The sequence below is a fragment of the Serinus canaria genome, chromosome 2, assembly GCF_022539315.1.
Source record: "Serinus canaria isolate serCan28SL12 chromosome 2, serCan2020, whole genome shotgun sequence".
Classification (NCBI taxonomy): Eukaryota; Metazoa; Chordata; class Aves; order Passeriformes; family Fringillidae; genus Serinus; species Serinus canaria.
The window spans coordinates 87,048,960-87,065,814 of NC_066315.1; the positions used below are offsets into that span (position 1 = coordinate 87,048,960).

At 40.7% G+C, this 16,855-nt stretch overlaps 2 protein-coding genes across 3 annotated transcripts in view; both read right to left on the reverse strand.

The window, feature by feature from the left end:
- The window catches only part of MOCOS (molybdenum cofactor sulfurase), a 209,300-nt gene extending 208,628 nt beyond the window's left edge, over positions 1-672 (reverse strand). Inside the window, exon 1 of the mRNA XM_018907594.3 lies at positions 511-672. Coding sequence (XP_018763139.1) covers positions 511-646 — 136 coding nt within the window. The 5' untranslated portion in view covers positions 647-672. The remainder of the gene's footprint in view (positions 1-510) is intronic.
- CHMP5 (charged multivesicular body protein 5) overlaps positions 1-16,855 on the reverse strand; it is a 905,521-nt gene that overhangs the window by 249,728 nt on the left and 638,938 nt on the right. The window lies entirely within an intron of this gene.

The window sequence follows — 16,855 nt, forward strand, 5'->3', positions numbered from 1 at the left end:
AATTACTGTCATATAATCATATAACCATAATTATATATGATCATATATATATATAATCATATATAATTATATTTGAAGAAGTATGCACAAGGATGTTTAATGCTGGGGGGACAGTAACCTATAAGAGTAAAAGTAGTTCACAAACACCTAACTATACCTTTCACTAGAAATGGGTTGATGTACTATTATAATGTCTCTCCCTCACCTCCCAACCTCCTACTTTCATATCGAAATCCTATTGTTGAATCCATGGCACCTTTGAGGCACTTGTGCCGGAGGGAGGAGGACAGGGACGATAGGGAGGAGAAGGAGGAGAGGGTAGGACAAGAGCTGCCTCTTGTCTCCTCACCGTGCCGCAGAAATCACTGCAGCGAGCTGAGCCCAGCACTTGCTATCAGCGTCCCCGCCCCTGCCGCCGCTTCCTCGGACCAGAGCGCTCCCGCCCGGCGCCGATCCGAGCCGGGACTGGCTCGGGCCTCCCCCGCCCCGCCCCCGGCCCGCCCGCGGTACCTCGGAGCCGGGGGAACTCGCGGTCCCGCAGCGCGCTGAGCCCCTCGCCGTTCCCGTAGCCGTACTCGCAGCCGGCGGGGCGGGCGTCGAGGAAGGCGCGGAAGGAGAGCGGCTGCCCGGCCATGGCTCCCGGCATGCAGGGCCCGGCGCGGAGAGCAGCGCGGCTCCCGCCGCAGCGGAGCCTCCGTGGGCGCTGCGCTCCGGGCCCGCTCGGCCCGGCCCGGCCCGGCCGGTCTGCTCCGCCCGCCTCCCGCCCCGCCTGCCTCACATGCGCCGGGGCCGGTCCGGCCGCCGCGGAGCCGGGCGCTGGGGCCGGCCCAGGGAGGAGTTTCCCGTAAGGAAGAAGTTTCCCGAAGCGCTGGCAGATCGGTTTGGGGGTGGCAGCAACAAGTGTGCCCTCCCGTTGAGGCATGCTGTTTAAAATACTCTCTCCCCTAAAATTTTCCAATTCAAGCTCAGATTTCCCTCGATTGCCTCTTCCATTGCTGCTTATAGCAGGAGGAGGTCACTTTCTCACCTTGCACTTGGGGTACGATACTCCTGCATCAGGTCGAGCTGGCTCTCTTGGCCATCGATGCTGTCTGTATAGCCAATGCAAAGTACCACGGCCCAAAGCCAAAGGTGTGGAATGGTCTGGTCATCAGGGGTAGAGAGAACAGGACTGTTCTCCTGTGTAAAAACCATTCCTGAAAAATCCTCTGCTTTGTCAGATATACTATAACCATACACATAATCAGAAAAAAAATCATAGCCAAAGGAATGTGTTTGTTGAGGTTTTTTTGTTTGCTTGCTTTCATTGTTGTTTCATTGTAGGGTTTTGTTTGGGTTTTTTGTTTTGGTGTTTTGTCATGTTGTTTTCATATTAATTTTTTCCTGACATACTACTCACAATGATTTTTTCTATTTACAGCTCTGCAATTTGCAGAGCATTAAATGACCTCCAATATTACTCCAATAGCAAAATAAAACTGCACATGTTAGGATGGACCTACATCCAAAACCTGGTAAGGCAGACAGACTCTCGTTAGATTGTTTGAAATGCTTCTCGTGGGATGTCAGTGAAATGGGAAACTACATAGAACAAACTTCAGCCCAAACTGAACTGTAAATATTTTCACTTACAAAGTGGTACTGAAATAAAAACATGTAGAAAATTCTGACATGAAATATAGCATGCTAATGTGCTTCCTGCTTTTTATACTAGGAATTCTTGTCTAATTTAAATACATAGCCCTGGCTCCAGGACATATATTTCTATAACACTATAAAAAGTGTTATAGAAATGTTTGCCCCTGACTCTATTCATGATTGGGGCAGGTGTATGACATATATAGTGTATGACATCCCCAGGTGAAACTGTACATCCTTCAGCCAGCCAATGATTTTACCAAAACCAATTGCCAAATAAGTTACACCTTAAACATTTTCTTCCAGATGAACAAAGCACCACTGACAAAAAAAGAACAGTTGCTATCAAGTGGAGCAATGTTCCTGGCTGATCTCCTGAAGTCACTTTAAAAAAAAAAAATAAAACCCCAAAACAGCAACCCAACAAAAACCTTGCACCAAATAGCTTCTTAAAATTTATTTTAACAGTTTGTGAATTGCAATCTAGAAGAACCTATGCCATCACTATGATTTATTTTTTACTGCAAGTATATGTAGAAAATATCTTCTATGTATTTTCCTTAATATTTCTAACTTCCTGTTATCAATTTACAGAGCAATTTATATCTTTTGATTGCTATGCATAGTTTCTTCACCATTTTCATATATTGTTTATGTCAAATAGTTGTTTTCAATCCCTTATTGAAACTAGTTTTCCCCATCAAAACAGATGACAGAACACAGTTTTCCAATCTTACAATAAATGTGTCTTGAAGACCTAATTTCCATTCACATTTCTTATATAAAATATGGTCCCTCACAACTGATTTGTGTCTCTTTTCTTTGTCCTGATTTTTGAAGATTAGCCCCTTGGAAGAAACACATACATGGCGACAGTACTAAATGGGAATGTGCTCTGTTTGCACACTGTATGTAGCCTCGTGATGATCACTGATTATTGGGTTTCCAATGAAGTGCAGACTTAATCCATCATAAAGGCTGACCAGAGTCTTTAAACAGTAAGAGGCATTCAGGTCGCTCAGTGTCAGTATGGAAGTTTTTGTCTTTGGAGATTAGTATGACTTCTAAACAACTAACTAGGCTTTACTGTTAACTCTATTTCTGAGTTAAAAGCTGGAGATTTCATAGAATTTCAACATGAAGCCACAACTTTCGGTTCTGGACTTGGTCACACCCAGCTTGCCTAACCACAACAAGACTATCCCAAGGCACATCTTACAGTGTTCTGCTTTGACAAAGCTTTTCTGACAAGGCTGCTATAAAATTCACAGGGTAATGCTGTAGGAAGCCCAGAGCTAGGGCTTTGTCTCTGCCTTGGTCTGCTGTATGAGCAGGAGAGGGTATCCCTTCCTTGTGGTAACCTTAGATATTAATTTTTGAAAACTGTGAGTCAGAGCTTATGGGCACGATTGGATATTGTATTAAAGGGCTGAGCAATTTGGAGTCATGTAACAGGAAGCATGCAGAATAGTAAGAGCCAACATAATGCAGTATATGAGAAAACTGCAAAATAGGCCTTGGAAGGGAGGGGTATTGCTCTCAGGCAGAACTTTTCCCAGCAGAAAGCCAGATTCTCTTTGATCCTCCACTGACACTGAAAGCATTAGTGGAAATGAATGCTACAGCCATTAAATGATTGCACTGAGGTCAGCACAGCCTCACCTTTGTGAGGAAAGGCATTATTAACTCATTGCAGTCCAGATTACACTTGTTACGTGTTCAGGACTGACATAATTCTTCTCATTTATTCATTATATGCAAAATTTAGTTCACCCTGCTATATTCTTTTGCACACTGCATCATGGAACAATAAAATACTCTTTTGCTCATTGTAGAGACAATGAGCAAAATGTATGCACTCAGTGCTCCAGTCTCTGACTAACTGCTTGATCTGAAAAAATCTGCAGGATCAGAACTCTGATGCTGTTGCTTACTAACTGTAAACAGTTTGATTTTTGACTTTGTTGACTATAAGGAAAACTTTATCTAAATCAGAACATGCTTACAATTAGTTTCAGAAATTCCACTTTGAATTTGAGACCACCACTTATAAAAAAGTTACTATGGCACACAGAGCAAAAGTCAAGATTATAACTGTTAGTTTATTCCTGTGAAAAAAAAAACCAAAAAAAAAACCAACCAAAGCCAACAAAACCACAAAAACCACAAAAACCAAACTACGCTGAAGAAAAATACAAGACTTCTTCACTTTCACCTGATACTCTGTTTTGCACATATATGGTTGCCCGTAGTAATGAAAATGGCCAAATTTCTCATCAGGACTAGAGGTGTCACTGTGAACTGTTTAGACATTTGGTCTATAGCAATCTTTCACTAAGGGAAAAAGGAAGTGAAAATCAGTACCTTACACCCCAGCAACTGTACTCCAGTTGTAGCAAAAGCAAGCATGACAATGCAGTTTTGGTGGCTGAAGTGGAAGGATTCTGTTGATTTAAAGAGCAGAAAATACTTCAGCATTCAAAAGACTAACTTCAGCTCTGAAGTTGGCTCATAAAGACATTTAGGAATAAACCCCAAGTCTCACAGTAATAACTTATTAGCAGAAGAATCACTGAGAAAGCTGGCTTGCTGCATGTCCCCCAACATTACCACTAAGAGCAACCATAGGTGCTTAGTGCCACCTCAATAGCTGAAGAGAAGCACTGCAGGAAGGGAATGTGGAACCAGACAAGGAAGCAACCCATCACACCACTGCAGGGTGCAGTGAGAAGGACTCAGCACTGGCAGAGTCATAATAACCCTGTAAGCCTCTGCATCCTCCAGTCCATTGTGGTCAACCACTTCCAGGACTGCACAGCCACATGCCTTAATCATTCCCCTGTGAGGGCCAGCATTTCTAAACAAATCCAGACCAACAGATTGAGAAAACTCCTGAGGCAGCAGGACAGGTCATGCAAGAAACTTGAGCAGAAACACAGGTGCCACAATGATTTGGTGGGGCAGGGAGGATGGGTTGCCTCTCAGTTCCCTGCCCTTTTTGCCCTCCCATTCCACTAATGCTCACCATTTCCTGACAGCTTCAGCCTACATTTGCTTCCCTCTTCTTCTTCCAGTCTATTTACAGCACACCTTCTCTTTTAGTTTGGCTAACCCTTGTCTACCAGTGGTGAATCCTGAGACAAGATGCCCATTCCTGAAAAAAGTTGCAACTATTAAGAGATGGGGAAGAAGCCCCTTGATAACACAGATGGCACATTCTGCCCCATTTCTCCACTCCTCTTCAGGCCTGTGTTTTGAAACTTTAAGCTCTGGAACAGAGCCCTTTTCTCTACTGTTACTGACTACATCTTTTCAGTGTTTGTTGCAATGAGCCCCTGTTCTGAGGAAAATCCCAATCCCTGTTTAGGTAGCAAGTGGTGAACATCTAATGGGTTTAGGCCATAAGTACTGATGCTCGATGGAAGTATTTAATTCCTGCAAATGTTATTATTAAACTTTATGTTCGAAGGTTTTAACAGTTATTAAAATATGAATTTTTGCAACAGCATGACAAAGCTTTGTGCTTCTAATGAAAATCCAAAAGTTCAAAGGAAGACTTGATTACATAAGCCTCTTCTTTTAAAAGGCTGATTGTGTTGCAAATATGACTGCATGGGTTTGACAAACAGTAGCTAGGCCATCTTTCATTAGTCATTCTGACTAAAGCAGACTTCAGTCTGCTAAGAGTCAGGAAGGGCACGCTAGATAGAGATGTGAGAAAAACAGAAGGACTGAATGAAACACAAACTAAAACATGTTATAACAAGAGGGACCAAACCTGATGTTTTTGGCAAACCTCATAGTCCATATGGAGATCAGAAGTGAATAAGGTTTGGGATTCAGGTTTTACCACTTGTCCTCACCCATAACACTTTTCCAGACAGGACAGTTTTATCATGATTTGCCTGTTACAGTACTGTCCACAGAAATCAACATGACTGATAATGCAGGGTTAGGTTCAAAATTATAGTCTTGGTTTCATACAACATCCACCATGACTAGATTTGCAAATGCTTGCAGCATACAAATACTTTTTACTTTTAATGTAATGCATCCAGAAAATATAAACACTTTCTAACTCTGACAGGGCTACAAGTTTCGTGAAGATGTTTTGCACTGAATTATTAATGTGGATTGGAGAGTCATAATCTTGCTGGTTGAGGCTTAGTGATACTGACTTTAAATGGCAAAATAGCTTTTTACAGTCACAAAATCCAAAACATTTCATACACATGCAGAAGTGCAAAGAAGATTTCTCTACTGCATAGTAGATGCAACACATCCACGTACAGATTGTTTATAACCATGAAGCTTATAATTTATACCTGTTATCACAAGCTACCAAAAGTCATTCCCAGCAGGTTAGCTGTAACACACTGAAAACTTTGTAAAAAATTTAATTCTCTCTCTCTTTGAAGTACCATTAGAGTTTTAAAAATATACCTAAATATGCAATAATGTTTCTCATGCAACCTCCCTTTTTTAAACTTTCCATTATCATTTGATTGTTCAGCTTTAAAGATTCAGAATTTTTTGTGCAGACTGAAAACCAATATGAAACAAATATGTGATGAGCTACTGTTACCAGTTGAGCTTCATTACTTTCAGTATATTGCTTTATTTTTAGGGTATCCTCTGTGTCTGTAAAGTAATATATTTGATATCTCTTTTAAAATACAAATTAAAGTATATTTTATGCTGTTGAACAACTGTTGGAGTTTAACCCAGGCCAGAAACTAAACTTCAAACAGCCACTTGCTCCCTCCCTGCAGCAGGATGGGGAAGAGACTCAGAAAAGGAACATCAAGAAAACTTGAGTGTTGAGATAAAGATAGTTTAACAGGTAAAGCAAAAGCCATGCACACAAGGAGTGTGCACACAAAACAAGGAGAGCATTCACTACTTGCCATGAGCCGGCAAGTGTTCAGCCATTCCAGGAAAGCAGGGCTCCGTCATGTTTTATGGTAACTTGGGAAAACAAACTCCATCACTCTGAACATCCCCCACTTGTTCTGTCTTCCCCCTGCCTTATCTGCTGAACATGACATCAGCACAAGTCTGTGGGGCTGGATGGGATGCACCCAAGGGATCCCAGGAGAGCTCACCAAGCCACTTTCCATCATTTACAAAATCACACAATAATCTGAGTTGGAAGACATGCAGAAGGATCATCAACTCCTTAAGTGAATGGCCCATAAGAGGATTGAACCCATGAATCCTGGCATTATTTACTAGCAGTTTTGGCTTACCAGGAAAGTCACAGGTGACAGGAAGTTAGCAAGTGCAACACTCATCTACAAGAAGGGTCGGAAAGAGGATCCAGGGAATTACAGTCCTGTCAGCCTGACCTCAGTGCCAGGGAAGGTCCTGGAGCAGATCTTGAATGCCATCACATGGCACGCACAGGACAATCAGGGATCAGGCCCAGCCAGTGTGGGTTTGTGCAAGGCAGGCTGACTTGACAAACTGGATCTCCATCTATGACAGTGTAACCTGACTAGAAGATGAGGGAAAGGCTGTGGGTGTTTTCCATCTAGACTTTACTAAAGACTGAAACATATTTTCCTACAGCATGCTCGTGGAGAAACTGGCTACTTGTGGCTTAGACAGGTGCACTCCTTACTTGGTAAAAAACTGTCTGGATGGCCAGGTCTAGAGAGGGGTAGTGACTGGAGTTATGTTCCCCTGGTGCCTGTCATCAGTGGTGCTCCCCAGTACCTGAGCCAGTTCTGTTTAAATCTTTATCCATGATCTGTGTGAGGGTATTATCAGTTGGCCGATGACACCAGGCTGGGAAGGATTATTGATCTCCTGGAGGGTGGGAAGGCTCTACAGAGGAAACTGGATAGGCTGGATAACGTTCCAAGGCCAACAGTATGAGGTTCAACAGGATGACCTGCAGGTCCTGCACTTGGGTCATAATAACCCAATGCAGGGCTACAGGCTGAGGACTGAATGGCTGCAAAACAGCCCAGTGGAGAAGCACCTGGGGTGCTTGTTGATAGCAACTGAACATGATCCAACAGTGTGCCCAGGTGGCCAAGAATGCCAAAGGCATCCTGGCCTGTATCAGAAACAGTGTGGCCAGCAGGATCGGGTAAGTGGCCAGCATGCTGTACTGGGCCCTGGTGAACCCACATCTCAAATCCTGTGTTCAATTTTGGGTTTCTCACTACAAGTATGACATTGAGGTGCTGGAGCAAGTCCATGGAAGGGTAATGAAGCTGGTTAAGGGGCTGAAGCACAAGTTTTATGTGGAGCGGCTGAGGGGCCTGGGGTTGTTTAGCCTGGAGATAAGGAGGCTCAAGAAGGATGTTATTGCTCTACACAAATGCCTTAAAGGAGGGTATGGACAGGTGGGGGTTAGTTTCTTCTCCCAGGTAACAAGTTACAGTTACAAGAGGAAATGGCCTCAAGTTGCACCAGGGAAGGTTTGCCATGAGCAGGATATGAAGAAAAATTTGAGACCGGATATGAAGAAAAATTTCTTCAATAAAAGGTTATCTGATACTGGAACAGGCTGCCCAGGGAAGGGATTTAATCACTATCCCTGGAGGTATTACAGAGGCAAAGTGTAGATGTGGCACTGAGGGACACAGGTCAGTGGTGGATTTGGCAGTGCTGGGTTTTCTGTTTATGGTTAATGGTCTTGAAGGTCTTTTCCAAATGAAATAATATTATGATAAGGTGTAAGCGCTGCTCAGCAGTAACAAAAATTCCACTGTTATCAATATTGTTTCCAGGACAAATCCAAAATATAACTCCATAATAGCAGACAATTATTTTAATCCCAGCCAAAACCAATTTTGACACTCCTGGCAGCACACTGACACATTGTGAATAGTGGTTTTGACGACAAATTTTTGCTATACAGAATATTTCTCATAAAAATACTCATTTTCAAATAGAAGAGCCTTTATTTTAAAGACACTGTGCTCTTCCTTTCTGAAGTGCAAATGGGTGGTGGGAAAAATGAAGATTACTTTTGTTAATTTAAAATAATCTTATTCTTAATGAATTTTGACAGTCTTTTGTTCTTGCAGATGGTTTTCAAGCTATAGCAGACAGTTTACTAAATAAAAAAACCCTTTGTACACACAGAATCTGACATTAGATCTAGTGGTTTGGGTTTTCTTCTTGAAAATGTTGGAAACACATTGTAAAAAGATATTGCCTCATTTTGGGACTAGGAGCTTTATTAAGTAATTATTGTTGGTCTTTTGTCATTTTGGCCTTTTTCAAAGTGATTTTTGCTAGCCAGCAATTAAAAAATAAGAATAAAAGAAAACTGATCTTGCATTTGATGGAGTCTCAACTACCTAAAAATCTTCTATACTAAATTCTGAGAAGCATTGCACGCATCATTCATAGCTTTAGTAATATGGCTTAGGAGTCTTATTTTATGTAAGAGAGTAATTCTGCCATCAGCAATGATCAGGATGTTAGATGTGATACAATGACCAGTAGCCAGGTTTTCACACACCTATAAGCAATCTGTTAGCTCAAATTGAACTGGGAGAAGGAAACTATCATATTAGTATGCATCTGTGATTCTGCAGCAGGGTGAAATAAATCCCATTAGAGAAGGGAGAGGCTCCTGGGCTTGAGAAAGTAATCATAAGAGCAGAAAAAGGAAGGTCTTAGGTTGCTGTTGTGGCTTAACCCAGTAGGCAGCTGAGCGCCATGCAGATGTTTGCTCAGTTCCCACAGTGTGGGATGGGGGAAAGAATCAGGAAAAAAATTAAAGTTGGTGGGTTGAGATGCAGACATCTTCATGGAACAGAAAAGGAAAATAATACTTATTATAAAGGAATATACAGAACAAGTAATGCAGAATCCAGTTGCTTACCACTGCCTGACCAATGCACAGCCAGGCCATGAGCAGGGGGTTGCCACCCCCAGGCCAATCTCCCCCAGTTTTATTGCTGACCATGATGCCGTATGGAATTGAAGAACAACTCATTTACTGCTGGCACAAAAGCTTGAGTCCCAGGGGCATTTTAACACAAAGCAGTGCAGCATCTCAGGCTTCTGCCACTTAGAAGCAGGCATCTCCAAATATCTCCACAGGCCCTTTCCTCTAACCTATAAGCAGATTAAGGAATGAGCCACAGAAATCAGCTCATCAGGAAGCAATATAAACTAATAGAAACAAACCACAGTCAAATAAGCTTATAAGGAAATACATTCTGTTCAGATAATCTGTTTGTCTCAAGTCTGGCTGAAAATAAACTGCTTCCTGCAGCTGCTGTTATGAACAAGTGCACTGACAAGTGATAAATCCTGAAAGTTGGTGCTTATAGGGTTGCATAACTGTGTCCAAATCCCTAATTCAGAAGACCAACTTGAAATCCTACTGCACAAGGATGCTATTAACACAGTTCACAGGGTCTCCTGCAGTATAGTTTCCCTTAGTGCTTCTAGTCTGTTGCCAGAGTACATGCAACAAAAAAATGTTTAGTCTCAGTGGACTTGTCCAACCTGATCAGTCTGACTCCAGAGTATTGTACATCGTCAACCTTCTTCCCACTCTGTATTCACTATCAAACACATTTTAACTTAGACTATTGTCTATTTCTGGATAAAAAAAAGGACTGAAACATTTCACTGAATCACCAAATTGTTTGGGTTTGAAGGGACCTTTAAAGCTCATCTTGGCTTCATCTTGAACCACTCATCTGTCAAGTAGATCACACTGCTCAGAGGTCCATCCAGTCTGGCCTTGGACAGTTCTAGGGATGGGGCATTTACCACCTCTTTGAGCAACCTGTTCCAGTGTTCTACCACTCTAATTTATGACAAAAGAACTGCCTCCCAACACCACTGGTATCAGTGAGGGGCACTAGAAGCACTTTCTTGGATTCAAAAGACTTCAGAGTTCGATTCAAATCTGTGGTTTGTAATATTCAAGAACTACACTGCCTAGCCAAGGAAAGGAATAATCACATTGTATCTAAGAAGCTGATAATGGAATTGAAATTAAATTACTGCACAATGAAACTTGTGCCAATTTACAGGTTAGAGTTTGGAGTCAGTTGTGCTACAGCAACATGCCAAATCTTAAATTTCAAGCTATACCCTGTAAAAGCTTTCACTTAAATTTTTTATGCTTCCCTTTATAAAAAATTTAAAGAGAAGGAGTTTTTCTGCAATTAAGAAATACTTCATGAACTTTTAGGAGGGACTACATGTTTCAAAAAGTTGGGAGGTAGCATTCTGTAATTGGAGTTGACACTTGGCATAGTGAACATGCACACTTGACCCTGCCAGAGTGTCCCCTAATCTTGCACATGGAGCCATCTTTCTACAGCATCTGACGGGCAGGCAGCAGCCCTAAATCAGCTCTCCAGCTTGCTGAAATAGGTGGGCAGAGGAGCAGAAATAGCCAGAATTTATAGGGCACAACAAAGATTCAGGGGATTTGTGAAAAGAAAGTGAAAAAGGAATAATTTCTAGTTTTCATCAAATTAATAGAAAACATTAACACCATAAGGAAATAGGAGAAGAAAAAGGGCAGGTGAAGCAAAGCAAGCACCTTTTCAAAGAACAGTGTGACACCTACCTGCCAAGTGGCATATAATGAAAAGGAGTTAATGTCAGACCTTGACAGGCAGGTCTGAGAAACTTGTTACACTGAAAGTGCTCAGATTTGGGGGTTGGTATTTTTTGGTCTTTACAAGGCCTCTTAGGCAGTAGCAGCTGAAGAAAGAGAGGGAAAGGGAAGCTCTGTAAATAAGACAAAAAAGGGAAATCAATTTCATAAATGCTGTGGTATGGATATAATGAATATAAATGCAAATCTATTACCTACAGCAACAAGAAGTTACTTCTGGGATTTCCCTTTGAATGGCTGAGAGTATCTCAGCTTTTCCATATCTAGGCAAAACTCTGGTTAGGTGAATCTCTGTGTGCTGGCAATCTTGGTAGATTTGCTGTGTGGGTCTGGCAGCAGTGCTCTCGCAGCCTTGTGCTGACATGTAAAGTTCATCATTTCTAAGAATCAGAGATTCTTCAATTTATAATGAGGAGTTACTTTCACTTTGGAAAAAATGTTGCCATACGTCTTTAAATTTTTCAGCAGCCAAGTCATCCGAAGTAACCCTCTTGTACATCATGTGAGTTCTTCAGTCCCTAGTCTGTGGCCAGGTAGTGACTGGAAAGATAACCTACTTTGCTCAATGAAATGCAGCCAAGGCTTTTTGGGCAAAATTGCACTCTTAACAATTTCCTGCTAGCTGCAACTGTACAGTAGTTAATATTAAGAAAAGCATTGATATGCAACTGCCTGCACCTAGTCAGAACTAACCCCATGCAAATCCTATAAACTACAGCAAATTACATTTTTGTTCATTAAAACTTCATGTAAATGAAGAAAATGTCACTTGTCCACATCCCAGTTTTAGTGTGGTTAATAAAAAGAAGTACTAGCTTGCAGAAAAAGAGAAAGGACCATGTCAATGTTTGTAAAACTGTTAATGGCAAAGTAAATAATTTATTTTCTGTAATGCTCAACATTTTTGTCTCAGGATACAGATCCAAAAATTGAAGAAAATAATGTGCAGAATGTCACATTTTTCTTATGAACAGTTTGAAATATTACACAAGGAGACAAGTAAAACTCTATTAAATGGAGACCAAGACCTGTCTGAGATTTTGAATTTCCCAGATCAGTTTACTCTTTGGTAATTTCATTATCGAAGAGTACTTTGGTAATAACAAAATACAAGCTTGGGATCCTTACAGCACAAAATTTTTAACATGTTTTAAGAGTCAGAGAAATCTTAAGGGTAGTTATAGATGAAGCTAGCCCCTTTCTTCCCTTCACATACTTTCTTCCTTTCTACTCAGGAGAGATAGTTGCCCTTGTCTCAGGGAGAGAGAAGAAAATCTGTCTTCCTGTTAGAATTTGAAAAGTGAAATTCTTGTAATTTGTGTTTCCTCAAACAACACTTTGAAAAGATTATTAAAAACTCCAAACCTGTCATTCCAGGTTGTATAAACCCTTCTAGGCCTATGGCTGACTAATATTACACCTGCAAAATTTATATTTCATGACATGTAAGCACACTGTATAATAAAGCCATTAATAATAACATTTCTTTGGCTTACACAGTGCTTCTCAACTGAAAGTTTTAATAAAAACAGTCCACAAAGCTTAACATTCACAAGGGATTTAAAGCCTCAGTACTCTCCAGCCCTACTATGAAAGAACAGCAGGGATAAAATTCTAAATTATTTCAAAATATCATTGATGTAGTTTCCTTTTGCCTTTCTGTGGAGCATATATATATATATATATATATATATATATATATATATATATAAAACTTGTCTTTCTCAAGCACCAAACAGTGTTGTGGTCAATAAGATAATTATTTTTGTTCCTACTCTGTTTTTCAGACAGAAAAGCCATGAGGTATGGCTGAGATACCATTGTATATTACCAAGCTGCCTTTGAGTTGATCAGATAGAATGATTTAGAGACCACCAAAAACACAGACCTGCAGTATAAATTTTCCCTTCTCACTCCTATACTTTGACCAGTAGATCACACTTGTGCTCCCTGGAGCCTAATGCCTTCAGCATTTTCACAGTCGTTGTGTAAAATATGGTAACCAGGACCACTTGTAGCACAGAAAGAAATGAAGTATTGCTACATGTATACCTCAAAGATGTGTATATTATTCTCTTTTATGATAATCTTTCACAACATAGCTAGTGGTGCTTCTTTGTATTGTGTATTGAAAGAGGTTACATTTTTAAAGTAGAAAACTGGTGCAAAAAAAAAAAAAATCAGAGTTTATTTCATATGAAAATTTCTGAAATCAGAAAAACACTCATTTTTTAAAATTACTGCTGTTCATTGCTTCTTTGCAAGAAAATGAACGATTAAGGACATTTGTCAGCTTCTATTGAGAATTAAATCTTCAAAGAACAAGAGACTAGGTTGCCACAGTATTTGTCATAACTATCACACTACATCCCAACAGAATAATGAGCAACAATCATCTTCAGCTTGCACACATGCAATAGTCATCCCTGAAAGCTTTCCAAATCCCAGTACAGGTGGTGCCAGCAGAAAGGATCAAAAAGTGATGAGCATGTGAGAGGATGGAGAGGAGTTATACTGGCAGACAGTCAGAGGATTTTGAACAGAGCTTTATCCCCATCATGTACAGCTTTGTCCCAAGTTTCTAAGCTCTGTACTGCAGCCAGGATAAAGCCACTCATTTAGGAAACGTTGCAGAAAATTTGAACATTGTGAACAAACTCCTTTCATAAATCCACTGGCGATAGAACCACAACCAGGACTTCAAATCTTGCGTGAGTCTTGGCATTCATGAACCAAAAACATTAATACATTTGTGCTATCACATATGACTTACTAAATTAACATTATGATATTTATTACAGTAAAGTGACTCCATTCCTCATTCTTCATCTAGCAGCAAAGCTATGTCTGAAAAGCATATGTGGCAAAACTGTACACACTAACATTATAATACCTATTGCTGAGCAAGCTACTTAATTTACGTTTTTGAGGGGAAAACTCTGGTATTACCTGTTTTTCTATTTTTAATGTTATTCCTTCATTTTTACTTTAAAGCACAACTCCTACCACTCTTAAGTGTTAACATTACTGACACACAGCTCCCCTTACCTGCAAGCCATTGCCTTTCCTTCCACATGTGCTCACTGCACACACAGAATCTTGCAACTAATTTGAAGTTCCTTTCCTTTAAAGAGATGAAGAACAGACTGAGGACAAGGACACTATCTCTGAGATGTAGTGTAAAGCAGAAGGCTTCGTCCTTACTCAGAAAGACCCACAGGGCCTGAAGCAGAAAGCAACATTCAGGCCTGGAAATGCAAAATCCAAATCTGAAAAGCCTCAATAACGTGTGCTTCTTTACTGACTAAATATTTGTAAGATTGACAAAATCAGCATTCTACAGCATGCTGCCATGTACTGGGAATATCAGTTAATATTGGTGGAGGACAGAGAGAAATCAGCCAAGGGACAAAGGCCCTACATGCAGTACATCCTCCATGTGAAGCTGCTGGCACGGCTGCCAGTGCTGCTGTGCTGGAGAACATGTCCTACTGCATGCTCTAGCCCACATCCCTTCCCAGTGGAACAGCTGGGTGACCTAGTGACAGGAAGCACCAAGCAATTGCTTGGCCTCCTCAAGTGATGTGCATATATAACCTAGAAGAAAACCTTTATTTTTTTTGGTAGCCTGAGTTCCTCATGCACAGCTTGAAGATGTCATTAGCAGTTCCTCTCAACTCATCTGTACTGAATTGTAAAAAATGTCTCAATATTTTTGCATTTCTGTCTGACAATAATTGGGGTTAATTGATGATAATGGTAAGGGTAATTAGTTTTAACAGGCACTAAGGCCCATAACCCAAGCCTCTTAAGACAGAAATAGAACAGCAGTCAAAGTGGGGCATGAGAAATAACATGGCATCATCCAGTCATCTGCAAATTTCAGGGAGTGGAGATTACCTAAGCATTTGTATGCACTTCCATATGATTGCATGCAAACTACTTTAAATAAGGTGAAATCTTGTGCACGGTACAGTTATTACATTTTTGTTATTGCCATTGCCCAAAATACAGCAACTGAGGATTTGCCAACAAACACTCCAGCATCACGTTGGGATGTTGGACCACTTTGTCCAGGAAGGAACAACTCTTTGAGCTATTGTTGAACACTAGATGAAGGGGTTGTTGCCAAGTTAAATCTTTTACTTTTCTGTAGGTACCCACCCCCCCACCCTCTCTAGGCTTTGTGAAGCATCTCAAAGTCAAAAGCAGAAGTTATCATTCTTCAGACTAGTACAGCAGCCTGAAATCTTGAAAAAATTAAAATACTCTGTCTCACTTGGTCTTTCCACACAGCCCTTCCATTACCTCCCCCATCAAGGGTTTCCTTGTTGTAAGCCTGGCACCTCTTGGGCTGGCATCAGGCTTTTTAGGCTTTGCCTCCCTAAAAGTGAATTCCAGTGACCCATGACAGCTGTACCCACCAGCCACCACCCAGGTTCCTGCTGATCAGCTGAGACTGGCCTACACATGGTGTGCTGGGACCCATTTCCACACATTATTAAAGGTACTATTTTACTGCAGTACTGGAGTGGGTGGGTGAGAAAGTGGAATCACTAAAAATCAGTAGTAATCCAGTTTTTAAGGCAATACAGCAAAGCATAGAAATGTATTAGTCTGTGAAATTCATCAGGGTGTAGGGAAAATCACATTTCCTATTTAGACCTTAAGAGCAGCTTTAATTGTAGAGTCAGCACAGACCAATCATTTCATACTAAGGTTAATGAAACCCACATTTTTAAAATCAACTTGTTCCCGAAAGCCTGACAAATATCTGAAATTGAGATACAAATATTTGAGAAGAAACAGGATTGTGTTCCAAGGATGAAAGGAAGATGACTGTTCCTAGGACTACAGCATAGCAGTAACTTTTGAGATTCTTGGCTAGCCTGATGGAAGGTGACTGGGGGTGTTATCACAGTGTGACAAGGAAAGTTTACGGCTCAATGGCATAAAAGCCTGATCTTAAATTTTCCTAAAGTCTTTAAAACAGATATTAAAATAATAATGCAGGCAGCAAGCACTTGTAATCCCACTGAGCTCAATTACTTTTGAATTTGCTCAGCACTTTTGAACACTAAGCTATTTATTTACTTGTCTATGTGTATGTACAGGCACATTTCTGAATCTTGTTTTAGACAAGCAAACACAGGGTTTAATCTTTCCACTGTCTAACCTTAAAATGCTATTATATACTTATATATCCTTTTAAAGGAATAGGCCTCCTTCATTTCTTTTTTCATCGGAATAATCTGTTTCAAACACCAACAGCAAGACAAACCAGAGACATCATTTTACAATTTCAGGGTCATCTACTTGAGCCTGGAGCATCAAAGCTAAATAGCCTCTTCACATTGTTGCTGAGCAAATGTGAGTGAAAGGGGATTGTAAGTTTAGCCTTGAGACTGAGAAATGGGTGATTGTTAGCAAGATGTCCTATCTCTCACCCATTTTCCCCAAACAGCTTTCAATCTACTGATAACTGCACATAACAAAGTTAAATTGTTATGCAACTATGTTATACCCCTGCTCCTACTTACAGGAGCACTGAATTCAATCCAAGGATTTTTAAGTGTTTTGTGGATGCTGGCACTATGAACATCA